The 13,694-nt window shown below is 32.0% G+C and overlaps 1 protein-coding gene across 1 annotated transcript; it reads right to left on the minus strand.

Annotated features, from left to right (window-relative positions):
* Positions 1–9,710: 9,710 nt before the first annotated feature.
* LOC145594716 (small ribosomal subunit protein uS12) lies at positions 9,711–12,840 on the minus strand. The gene is made up of 4 exons (XM_081651044.1): positions 12,693–12,840; positions 11,727–11,882; positions 11,517–11,643; positions 9,711–10,032 (listed from the first exon to the last, which is right to left on the minus strand). The coding sequence occupies exons 1-4, from the start codon at positions 12,695–12,697 to the stop codon at positions 9,892–9,894; spliced, it is 429 nt and encodes a 142-aa protein (XP_081507170.1). The 5' UTR covers positions 12,698–12,840; the 3' UTR covers positions 9,711–9,891.
* Positions 12,841–13,694: the final 854 nt, after the last annotated feature.

Below are 13,694 nucleotides of genomic sequence, written 5' to 3' on the forward strand. Positions count from 1 at the left end.
ATGTGGAGGTATAAGAAGAGTAATTTGTTCTTTGATTTTTGTGATTGGAAAAAAATAAGAATTTGTGTTTCAAAGTTGAAATTTCCAATGTGGAATAAAAAGAAAAAAAAGCAAAAGAAAAAAATTGTTATATGTTCAAATTATCTATATGAAAGTTGCCCAAGAAAAATTCAAAGGAAAAAAAGTATCAAGTTTGAAAAAAGAATGAGTTCAAAGTTTGTTTATTCACTCAAGTTCTACATTGTCATATTTTTATGAGTGAAATTGTAAGTGTTGGGATTGTTTATGTTGTTTAGAGTAGTATTTGGTGGATTCTTGTTGGAGTTAGTTATGTTGGAGATGTTGATCATTGGTTTTATTAGGATTTGGCTCCCTTTAAGCATGGCTTTTCTCTCACATGTTCCCAAATATTTCTTACCCTTTATCCTAGCCTTACATTACAAGCTTTATAGACCTTCCGACCTTGTGCATAGAGTTGTGTAGATGTGAAAGTGTTGTTTATCAATGCAAATTATGAATTGACATATTCCGAGTCGACTATTAGGTTGAGTGCTTATCTTTTTAAACACACGAGTGTGTGAGTTTGGGAGGGCATTGTTCACATAAAAGGGTGGTTGGAGAGCGATCGAGTACATCTTTTACTCGCCACATAAATGAGAGTTGAGTGTGTGAGCACTAGTCTTGAATTCTATATGCTCGTGTGGTTTGCTCTATTTGACAATTGTTGGGGAGGAAGAGTGATTGGATGAATCAGATTGATTGATATTGAAGCATGCTCATTAGATTTTCCTTGAATCGTCTGTGCTTGATTTGATTATTGGGGTGAGGAATGTTTTATATGTTCATTGATGAGCTCTTTGCTTAGGGACAAGCAAAGGTTTGGCTTGGGGGAGTTTGATATGTCTAGTTTATGTAGTATTTTACCCCCATCCCTTGGTCATTATTAGTAGTGTTTTTGGCTCTTTAGAGCCATTTTTATTACTAATATGTGTTTTCTAGTGTTTTCGTAGTTTTGGTTGAGTTTTGTAGGGAATTGCACCTTTGGAGTACTTTCCCGGGATTTTATGGAGCAACTACGAGCATTGGAGGAGCACGGCCATCTTTTGTAGCCCAAGATCGGTTAGAGTAATCAAACCGGTGAATAAGGGCTCGACTTGTGTGAAGACGAGGCATTTGGACCGAATGATTAAAGCCCCAAAGAGGATATTTGGTTTGGGCCAAGTTACGAGCCTAAACGAGGAGTCCAAGCGGCCCAAGGGTGGTCTGCCCGGTGGTCTGCCCAATGGTCCGCCCGGTGGTCCGCCCGGTGGTCCGCCCGATGGTCCGCCCGATGGTGCGCCCGATCGGGCAAAGAAGACTTATATCGCAACAGCCCTTCGCCCGATCAAAAAGGCGCGGCCGGTCGGGCGGTGTGGCGCCCGGTCGGGCGCGTGTCTCTGATAGATCTTTTAAGCATCGTTTAGTTTGTTTTAGTTTAGGATTCTTGCTTATTATAAATATATTTTTGTTAAGCAAGTTTAGGATCCCTTTTACACTTCGTTATTCTTCCTTTACTTTTGTAATTCTTTCTCTTAGATTTTCTCTCTCTACTTAAGCTTATTTTCTCTCTCTACACTATATGCTTTGTTCTTTACTCAACTCTTTATTCTTATTACTTTGGTAACGATTTCTTTTCTCTTAATCTCAGTTATTTATTTTATTCCTTCTATCATGTTTTATTTTGTTGCTTTGATTAGTTTAGATTTAATTATGTGTGAGTAGTTCTTTTCTAGGGTTTATGGGGATCCATAAATAATATGAAGGGGTAATTTATTGTTGTTAATTATCAATGCTATATTAATTTCCTATTGATTGATTTAATGCTCTGTGACTAGATTAGGCCTGATCTTTTATGCATGAGTTTGACAATATTGATTCGAGATTCGAGAGATGAGAATTGATGTTTAGGTCTAGTTTCAATAGGCAGGTTAATCTATAAATGGTTAAGTCGAGATTCGAGAGATGAGATTTAATACCGGTAGATTAATTCTGTGATTGTAATACGTAGCGAAAGCCCTTTATTATCTGGTTAATTGATGCATTAATGATTGGTTATTATGTTTTACCCTGTAATATTATTTATTGGTGAACCTATGCCCTAGGTCCTTAATTCATTGATTCCTCTTATTTTATTTTCCCTACTTATATTCTTCGTAGTATAATCTTTAAATCACAACAAATTGTTACTAATAATTTAGATTGCTATTAATTAGTTAGAAATAGAAAGACTAGTTTCCCTGTGGATTCGACCCTACTTCCCTATCTACTTTAGTTAGAGGACTTAGGTAATTACTTTTGATTAGGTGATACGACTTTAGCCTGTCAGTTAACCTAATGATTGCATGTTAGTCAGAAAGCACACATGAATACAAGTAGAATAAAGAAGAGGCCTATTTTTAAGGCGGGTTCTTTCTTTTTTACATTGGATTCGTACCCTCATCCCTGAACACCAGTCTTGGTTCCAGATTTATTGGAGTTGACGATCTCATGGATCGTTAAGAGGTGTAACCTTCAACTCGTGAACGGTTTACAAGTTCCTAAAACTTGTTGGCGACTCTTTTGCTCTTGTTTCCTTCCCTTTGGACGCCACCATGCTTTAGTGTATGATCACAGTGGGGTTCAAGTTTGGGGTAATGCTTGAAATATTCCCTACAGACACAGACAGGGCTATCTGACTTTGTTCCTGGACGGGTTGTGGCTGATGCGGCTCATCGGAAGCGGGTTAAGTATGAAGCTCGTTGCCTGGCGATTGGATATGGTTTCATTCCCTTCTTCTTTTCTTCGCTTTGGAAATTAGAGAAGGAGGTTGTTGTAATAATAATAATAATAATAATAATAATAATAATAATAATAATAATAATAATAATAATAATAATAATAATAGTAATAATAATAATAATAATAATAATAATAATAATAATAATAATATTTTCTTAATTATAACTCATCAAAAATAGTAGAAGCGGCAAATGTGAATAGGGTTAAAGTCAAAGTGTTTCAAGTAAACAAAACAAAGGTAATGTATTTTATAACTTTATAAGAAAATTTTAATTTGGGATGACATCGAATTTTAACCTAGTGGCAATGGTTACATATGATTACAATGGATTAAAATTTTATGTCTCAAACACCAAATATAAATATAATATATTATCTCTGTTTTATAATGATGTTATCGTTTATAATCTTGAGATTAAATATTCACACACACTTCACTTAGATCATATTTTATGTATATGTAAGACCTTAACTGGAAGGCATCCACAAATCTTTATCTACTATGTTTAAATTATGTAAAACGTAACTTTGTAACACTTGATTTTGATCAATTTATTTTCATAGTTTGAACATCTAACACTATGAAAATAAAATGTCTTTAAGAAAGGATTAAAGGAGCTAATTAAGGTTACTGTTGATTTACATACGACGAAATACTACACTCTTTTGACCACCTATATTCTACGGTATTTTAAATTATAAATGAGTAATATGACTCTCTTTATAATTATAATCTATTCATAGTGCACATTTGAAGACCACATTTTCTAGTGACATATTAGATCATTGATTCTAATTTTTCCCACTAGATAAAAACCTCAATTTTTTTTTCTTCACATAAATATCATTGATTTAGTGGAGAATAAGAAAAGATAAAAATGACTCTCTTCCAACGAAGGCATGTGTATAGCGTAATAGCGTATCAGTCAAAAGTATCAAGACTCTCTTTAAATGAGCAATTGTTTATAGCTAGTTGATGATTTAACCCATCAAAGATATTGAAGTTTTTTTTGTTATTATTTTTAATGGGAAGACCAAAGATATTTTCATTCAAAGAAGATACGACACTAAATCAATGATATTTATGTGGAGATGCAAAGAACAAAAGCTGGAAACATTTTAGTGACTTGATTCCATAAAAGTTTTATAATTGACAAAAAGTTGTAGCAACAAGATTTACCAAATTCCAAATGAAGGTTACTAATGGCAATCTTTTTCATTGAGTTTCTTGTCGGCCTCATCAACTTTTCTTCTTTTTCACTTTATGCTGGAAATCATAGGATAGTTATCTGTTTTAAACATTACTCTCTATTCTTCACCAAAAAAAAAAAAAAAAATTTAAAAAAAAAAAACCTTACTCTCTTATCGATCTCTTAATACAATATATGTCAATATTTTTATTTGTCTTTTTGCACAGTTTTCAATGAATATATTTGTGCATCAACATTATATTTAAATACGTATTATAAAATTTTGATATCTGTAACTGAACATCAATAGTTCAATACGAATTAAACAAAACGTTGTTTATACTCTTTCTCATACATATTGATAAACTTATAATTAGGGCTAGTTCAGTTTTTTTTTTTTTTTTTTTTTTTTTTTTTTTTTTTTTTTTTTAAATCAAGAAACGGGAAAAGGTAGTTTGCACTATTTTAATGTCAGCTTTCATAATCATGATGGTTCTACTAATAATATTTGACTATTATATTATTCTTTTTATAAAATATATCAAATTGAGAAGTATAGTGATACCAAACGGTTTCAAATCAAATAGTTTTAAATTGGAACATTTTAAAATTCGAATAGAATTAATGCAACACCTTTTATTTACACCCGGATGTGTAGGTGCACCCAAGGATAGCTTTTTACTCGTTGGATATTTATTTTGCTTATTTTGAGATATTAAAATGAGAAAAATAATATGAAATGAACATAATATTTCCTTGGGTGAATTTTACACCAGTGTGTACATAATTTTTTTTTTTTTTTTTAGAATAAACTGACAATGGATTCTTGAATTTTCTATTTGAGTTTTCTTTCTTTAAAGTTATTTCAAGTTGTTGACATAATGACAAATTCCACTTGGCCCAATAACTTAATTTTATTAGATCTTGAGTAATTATTTATTTGGACCACTATAAACTCAGCCTTTGATATGTCAATCAAAATCTTAATCGTTGTTTTCTATATGTAACACTAAATGATAAAATAAACACTATAAAGAAGATCACATAATTTTCTATTACGAGTATTAAATAGATAAAAGAAACACTATAAAGAAGCAAGATTAAGGTCACATAATTTTCTATTATGCTTATTAAATTCTTTTAGATGATCTATTAAGATCGCTATTAAACAAAATATCTAGTATATTGACAAATTTGGTCGTAAACTAAGTACTACTTTATGATGATTGATGTGGGATTAGAGAAGACTGACATTATAATTATCTTATTAGATAGTATTAGATAACAAATGTTTTAGCTAAATAGCGTTAATCATGTGTAATCAATTTAAGGTTAGAAGAGAGAAGTTTTAAAATGTACACCTTAATCTTTTTTTAGTAGTAGTAGTAGCTTTCATTGTCTATAGCATCATCAATCTGACTATTCTACTTCCACTATCCACTCCAACTACCAATTTTTTTTTATATATAATTTTTTTTTACAAAACTACCAAATTTTACTTACGGATTATGAGATAAGAGATTTCGGTTATGAATTTCTATTTATTTACGGAGTATGAGATATGGGGTTTCCACTATGAATTTCTATTTATTTACTATGAATTTCTATTTTTTTACAAAGTATGAGATATGGAGTTTCGATTTATTAGTATGGACTCAGTAATAAGGAATGAACCTTCTAATTAACCTTGAGGTTGAGAGAGGGGTTCAATCCCCACCAGGCACTTTGAGTATAAGATTCTCCTTACCCTTCCCTGCTACTCTTAAAATGTATAGTCTTTTAATCCGGATACTGTTGCCTTGTAATAAGAAATTTTGGATTGATAAACCAACCAAAAAAAGAAAAACAAAAACCGTAGTAAGAACAACTTGTGAGGAGGGGAAGATCTTTGGACCTTTAAGTAACAAAATAAAATTCCTTTGTCACTAGATTAAACCTTTTGTGGTATGTAATTGTTGATAATGGTTTCAATAAGATGAGCAAAGAATAGAAATTTGCAACTATTCGATCTTATCCCTTTAGTCGCTTATTACCTCCTGTGTATGATACGGAGTAGTTTTAATGTCTACAAGATTGTGTTGATTTTCACCACTCTCAGTACAAACGATTACATGAGGACACATAGTAATTTAGTCTTAGACTGAGTTGTACTGGTATCTCTTTTTCTTTAAATTTTCATAGACAACAATTTACTTTTTTGAAGGTTACTTTTAATCCATGATTTGTTATTCTTCGTCTTATAATAAACTTGTTATTCATATTCTACAATCCAATTGTTCATTATATACTTACCATTACAATAAGAGATCTTGTTTACAAGGAAGTATTTAACTACTTTAACACAAATCACAAGTAATTTCTAGTAAGGGTTTGCAATCCCTTAAACTATCCCTAAAAAGTAAAGACCTACTTTTTGCAGTTTTGCTAAATGCCTAAATATATGAAAGAAAACAAATTTGCACATGATTTCCTATTTTGTGGGACAAATTAATGGAGTGAGTTGATAAATTTTCATTGGATTTGGCTCTTGACAACTGCCAAAGGTTACCATAAAGGGGTATGAACATTTGTTACTTATTAAAGTTATATATCATGAAAATTGCAATGATATATATAAATACATTTTGGTAAAACAATTTTCCTTTCTTTTTTTAGGTCAACATAGAAATTACTTGATACTCCTAACGAGTATTATTTTATTTATGTCGATTTAATAATGTTTACTAAAGTACATAATTTAGTATTGTTCATAGTTGTGCTTGATGAGAGCTCTATAAAATTATATGTTTCCAACTCACAATCAATTTTACTAGTAGTTAATATAAAGTTATGGCTAGTTTGACATAAAACAATTTTTATCTAAAATATCATTTCATGATAAGTAATTTTTAGGGATACCCCATTTGTATAATAGTTTCATATCTTTGGTTTCTTGCAAGAAGTGTTATACAACTATGATGAATGGGAGGAAAGAAAAGAAAGATAAAGAATAGGGCAGAGGTTCCTGTATAAAGCATAGGTCGTATTAATTAATTCTCTAGTATATACTGAAAATCGCTTTAAAACACATTAGAGAAAAGGTGCTTGAAGCCTAGGCACAAGACGACCCGTGACTTTTGTCTTTATTTTTATTTTTTCGCCTTTTATTTCTATTAAAAGAGCATAAATGGAAACGAAATTGATACCCCAATTGTATAATCTAATATATATATATATATAAAGGGGAGTTTTTTCCTGAGATTTTAGAGAACCACGTAGGATTTTTATTTTTAAAAAATTATTAGAGCGCCACATAGGATTAATATTTTTAAAACACTACAATAGAATTATGCCACCTAAGATTAGTTAACGGGCCACGTAGGATTATAATTTATAATTATATCCAATAAATAATTCAAGTGCCACATAAGCATAATTGACCAATGAGATTTTAATGGTTACATTAATTAAATACGAAATATTATCTTTTGAGATTAGAAATTTTATCCAATATTTTAAAACAAATTATAAAGGGGAGTTTTTCCCGAAATTTTAGAGAGCCACGTAGGTTTTTTATTTTTAAAAAATTATTAGAGTGCCACATAGGATTAATATTTTAAAACACTACAATAGAATTATGCCACCTAAGATTAGTTAACGTGCCACGTAGGATTATAATTTATAAGTGTCACATAAGCATAATTGACCAATGAGATTTTAATGGTTACATTAATTAAATACGAAATATTATCTTTTGAGATTAGAAATTTTATCCAATATTTTAAAACAAATACGGAGAAAATGATATATTATATACAACTAATAAAATAACAATGTAATCACATAAAATCATAAATATGAATTATTAAAAAAATAGATTGACCCGTGCATCGCACGGGCTTCATCTAGTAATCTAATATATATATATATATATATATAAGGGGGAGTTTTTTCCCGAGATTTTAGAGCGCCACGTAGGATTTTTATTTTTTTAAAATTATTAGAGCGCCACATAGGATTAATATTTTTAAAAAACTACAATAAGATTATGCCACCTAAGATAAGTTAACGTGCCACGTAGGATTATAAATTATAGTTATATCCAATAAATAATTCAAGTGCCACATAAGCATAATTGACCAATGAGATTTTAATAGTTACATTAATTAAATACGAAATATTATCTTTTGAGATTAGAAATTTAATCTAATATTTTAAAACAAATATGGAGAAAATGATATATTCGTACCACTAAAATAACAAATGTAATCACATAAATATGAAAAACATTTTTTTAAAAAAAAAATAAATCGACCCGTGCATCGCACGGGCTTCATCTAGTAAATATATAATTTCATACTTGTAGGTTTGGTTCCTCACAAGAAATGTTATAGAACTATGATGAATGGGAGGAAGAAAAAATAGGGTAAAGAGTAGGGTAGAGGTCCTTGTATAAAGAATGCTCCGTATTAATTAATTCTCTAAATATAGTGAAAATAGTTTTAAAATGCACTAGAGAATAAGTTCTTGAAGCCTAGCCACAAGACCTTTGGATCATAGAATATCTTTATTTTTTATTATATTTTTCACATATTATTAAAGGAGCAAAAATGGAAACGAAGTTGATACTAGTACCATAAAAATTATGCTAAGTAGTATTATAATTGTATAAACTGGACTAAATATTGTCCCTCGTGCATTAAAATAAAACCATATGAATATAATGATTAGGAAACATGTCAAGATTTCAACGATCTAATAATGTTTTGGGTGGCAAATCATTTGAAAATTATACTTAAGGAATTATTAGTTGAAGAATAAGGCCTAGGAGCATCATTCTGAAGCAGACCAAAATAGGTGAAGTATCACTTTGAAGCAGACCTAAATACAAATGCCTAGTTAAGTATTTAGTCAACGTATGTCAAAGTCAGTTGGCATATGATGTAATAGGAACAAAATAAATGACCAGTTTATAAAGAGTTAAGGGTGCATTTGGTGAATAAATTTTTACAATTTTTCACTTCTTGATGATTGATTTTTTTATTTATTTTTTTATAAAAAAAATAAAAAAAAAATATTATTTTTCAGTTTTTGGTGATTGAAGCCAATAATCTAGGTAAAATATGCTTACTTTTTTTCCTTTTTAAAAAAACTCACGAGTATACAAAGTTTTTTTTTTAACGCTAATGTAAATATGAAATACTCCTTCCTAATTTTTTTTGTTGTACTCTATTAGTCTATAAATATATTGACTTCAGACACCATCTACGAATTTCATGTTGACCTTGAACTATTTCTAGAAAAATTGTTGTTCAAATTATCAATTTTTATAAAAAGAAAAATGTTTAGAATGATAGTTATGCAAGATAAATATTTCACAATCAAACTTAAAATAACCACGAAATTACGATTTATTATCTTGTACTATTTGAGTTCAATTCTAAGCACTTATCTATTGTAATGTTAGGCGGCAGGCCCATTTACTGTGCCCATATAACAATTGGGCCAAGCCATAGCTCTAGCTCACTTAGCCGCCCTTTGTTAATCTAGTTCTAGACAAACGTTGTAACAGAGATTTTATAAAGAGGGGTGATCGTCAAATCTTAGAGACTGAATGAATGGTTAATTCTCGTGTTTTAGAGCAAATTCCAGCATATCCAAATGTGATCTTGTTGACATGAATTCCGGCAAATATACATTTGTGGCATGTGAAAGAGAAGTAAATAAACCAATTAGCAATATAAGCAATAACTAATAATATAGAAAATCATCTTGAATAGACACGAATAGAGCACAAAAACAAAGTAGGGAGGGTATCCATTTTTAAAGACGTTCAGTTTGCATTTAAAAGGGTACAAGTTTCATCTGAGTAGGCAAAATTTAAGACTAAATCAATAACCTTAACCTAAGACCTGGGTTTTTCCTTCTTTTCCTTGAAGAGGGCTAGAAGAGAGACACCAGCAACCTTGACAACCTTAAAACGAACTCCAGGAATATCTCCCACGGCATGTCCTTTACGACCAAATCCAGCAATCAACACCTCATCCTGCACAAACCACAACTCCTTAAGAACGGAAGAAATAACAGAGCATCCGAAGAGATAATATTGGACACAATATCAAATTCCATACAATCTGGTAACAAATATAGACAGGTAAAATGAGAACTCCAGAACCAAATGCATGATCCAAATTTCCAGCATGAAGTTACACCCACACAAAGTTGAACTACATAAACGTAACAGAAGACCTTGAATTCTTCTACCAATCATGTAAATATCTTTCCTAAAAAGAGAACGATTCATCGTTCTTTGATAAGTAGTATGAAGTAGCAAAATCTTAGAACAGCTTTTTTCTAATGATTTCCTCAAGAAAGGGTCAAAAACCAACAGTGTCTGACTGATCTTATTTTCTCAAGCTATATAATCTCCCACGCAATATTATACAGTTAGTATTAATTCAAAAGATATAGCTGCACCATGTATACTGCACACGAGTGAGTGCAGGAAGAGTACTGGCAGAAGCATCAGATAAACCAGCAAAGAAAGAGTGCACACTCATGTTTTTATATGTTTCTTGATAAACTGGGCTCAAGAGTTCATAATATAAGAAAAGCATTGTTACTAATGTTAAGCCTTCAGTAATCAGATGCCAGTATTTTTCCGAATAATTCTCAACAGAAAACAAATGACATCATTTCTAAAACTAATGATTGTTACCAAATGACTGAAGTTGTTTAGAGTTTGTTATCTAAGACATTTATCTTCCAAAGGCCCCCAACAATAGAATTTGGATTTAAAACCATTTTTTCCTACATCGCACAACCTTATCTTTGTTCTGTTTCCAGAATACAAATCAGCCACACAAACAACACTGCCACCAATATAGTTTTTTCAAAGACCCTCCACCCTTCATACAAAAGCAGTTGTAGAAAGCAGAAATGAGCAAAAAAGGAACATATTAGAAAGACATCACTGTCAACCATGGTAGAAGCATCAAGTGGGGTTCCTGATAAGAGTTATAGTGTAATCACCATTCAAAGCTATTGCAGGTACTTGGCTACTGGTAGTGACTAGCAAATGGTGGATATGAGGAAGACAACAAATAAGATAGATAATGAAAAGCAACGAAGAATGGAGAGATGAGTGTATGCTCAGTGAGAGGAAGTTATGATAGATTGAAGGAAAACAGACATTCAACGGAAAGAAAACATTCTGGTCAAATTAGGGGTAGTTGGGAAACTAATCTGACGTTCAGACCGATGTTTAGAGAAGAAAGTTTACTAAAGCACATCAAAAAGTATTTAAAATCAATAATACACATGCTTCTACAGACAATTCAATGATCAACAATCAGTTGAAGATACGGAGTACCTCATATTATCATGCTCTTACACTACAACTTACTAAGAAGTCATAATTTACCACTAAGTTTGTGTCAAAAGGCATAAAGTACCAGCAAATTCACAAAGAAGCAGTTTTTGAATCAGTAAGTGCATATGCTTGCAGACACACTTATAAAAAGGACTTACATTTTCCTCAATGAAGTTCAAACAACCATCATTGGGAACGAAAGCAGCGATCTTCTTTCCATTCTTAATCAACTGCACACGAGCACACTTTCTGATAGCAGAGTTGGGCTGTTTAGCTTCAATACCACTGCATCAAAAACTCCCTGTGTAAGTTTGCATACGAAAAAAGCATATATACTATTAAAAGAAGTAAGCAGAGAATAATCCTACATCTTTTCCAAAACAATGCCCTTAGCATGGGAAGATCCAGCAAATGGCTTCTTCCATTCATTTCCAAGATGTGACTTCTTGTATGACTTGTCAGCCCACCTTTGCCTTCTGCGGTGGGACTTCAGCTTGCGAGCAGCTCCCATTCCATGTGTCTTACTGCAACATAACAGTTTCACCCATGTTAAAAAGAATAGAAAATGCCATCGAAAGAAAGAAAATAGTAACAAAATCATACTCCCCAAACACTTCTCAAGTCCAACCCAAAGAACAACCATTACTCTGATTTCCGCTCGTCTCACACCCATCAAACTCGATTATTCACTCAATTACAGCTCTCCAAGTCCAACCCAAAGGACAACTGATTTCCGCTAGTCTCACACCTATCAAACTCGATTTTTCACTCAGTCACAGCTGTACTTCCAACACACATTACCCTAATTTCCATGAATTTGATAAATCCCTCAACCAAAACTCCAATTTCAACACATACACACAACGATATTTTAGTTCAACCCCAATTACATAACAATATCGATACACCGCCACGCCGGTGCGAAAAACTATTGCAATCTCCACTGTCAATCTTATCACAGCAATCAGACATACAATCCATTTCACATCACATTTCCGTTCAAATTTCTTGTCAAACTCAGGTTCTCAACAAAATCATCTCCCAATTAATTTTCACCTTATTTCAATTACTACATAAACTAATACATCAAATCCAAAATGACAAAAAATTTCAAAAAAAACATGAAAAACTAATCATCGTTGGAAGTTTCTTAGCTTTTCCAAACAATACAATGTGAAAAACAACCAATTTTGAAACTAATACAGAAACTGTAAATCCCAAGTTAACAGATGAACAAATAGAAATTAGAGAGACAAAGAAGCAAAAAAAGGAGCAAAAATGCAATGAAAAAAGCAACAACATTTAAGAGAGGAGAGAGAAAAATAGAGACAAACCCCATGATTACGAGCTTTGGAGATTTGACGACTGTGGAGAGATGATGCGAGGAAGAAGACGACTCAACTCGCGAATATGGTGAGCTCAGGCCGCAGACAAAACCCTAATTCTTTTTTTTTTTGAGGGCAAACGAAACCCTAATTCTTTTTAAAGGGTTATTTTGTTTATTATTTTTATAAACTTTTTCTGTGATTTGGGCTTTGGAGTTGATTTATATGAGCTTGAAGAAGTAACAGACTATGCCCGAAGGCCCAAATCTTGCTCTCATTACTCTTTACTCTACTTGTTGACTCGAATGAACAATACAAGAGGGGGGGTGAATTGTATTGTGGAGGAATTAGGGTAATTTTTGCGGAATTCTTAAAGAAACTTAAACAAAAAAACTTTAAAGTGCAAGAGAGATTTTACGTGGAAAACTTCTTGGCCCTAATCAAGAAGAAAAACCACGACCATAAGGGATTTTAAACTCAACTCTTAATAATAATAGGGCAAACAACCTATTACAAATTAAGACTCTAAACTCAAGTTCCTCTACGAACTTAAGTTCCCCCTCAACTGATCCCTCAATCAGTTGAGCTCTCAAATCTCTCTCTTTCTCCTTGCTTCACTCAAAGCAATCTAAACACTCTAGAGTTTACCCAAACTCTACCCCAATACAACTCAAGTTAAAACTCTAAGATGCTAAGTACAAAGACACTCAAGGACTTAAGTGGATTTTTGACTCTTTTCGAAAAGCTAAGAATTGTAATGCTCAAGTGTACTTTTCAAAACAGAAAACTAATCCTATTTATACAAGAGGAAAGCAGTTGAAAACTTCACGTCTGCCTTAACTCCCACTACACCACAACTTCCATAAAATTAGGAAGTGTAGTTCGTGGATGCTTGGGCAGCAAGCTGAAGCACACTACAAGGAAGTGGTTTACTGCTTCCTTTATTTTCTCAACCTCTTTGACCCAGTAAAAAGACGTTTTCAAAATCAGTTTTACCAAGTCAGATTTTCC

The sequence above is a fragment of the Chenopodium album genome, chromosome 19, assembly GCF_948465745.1.
Source record: "Chenopodium album chromosome 19, dcCheAlbu1.1, whole genome shotgun sequence".
Taxonomy (NCBI): Eukaryota; Viridiplantae; Streptophyta; class Magnoliopsida; order Caryophyllales; family Amaranthaceae; genus Chenopodium; species Chenopodium album.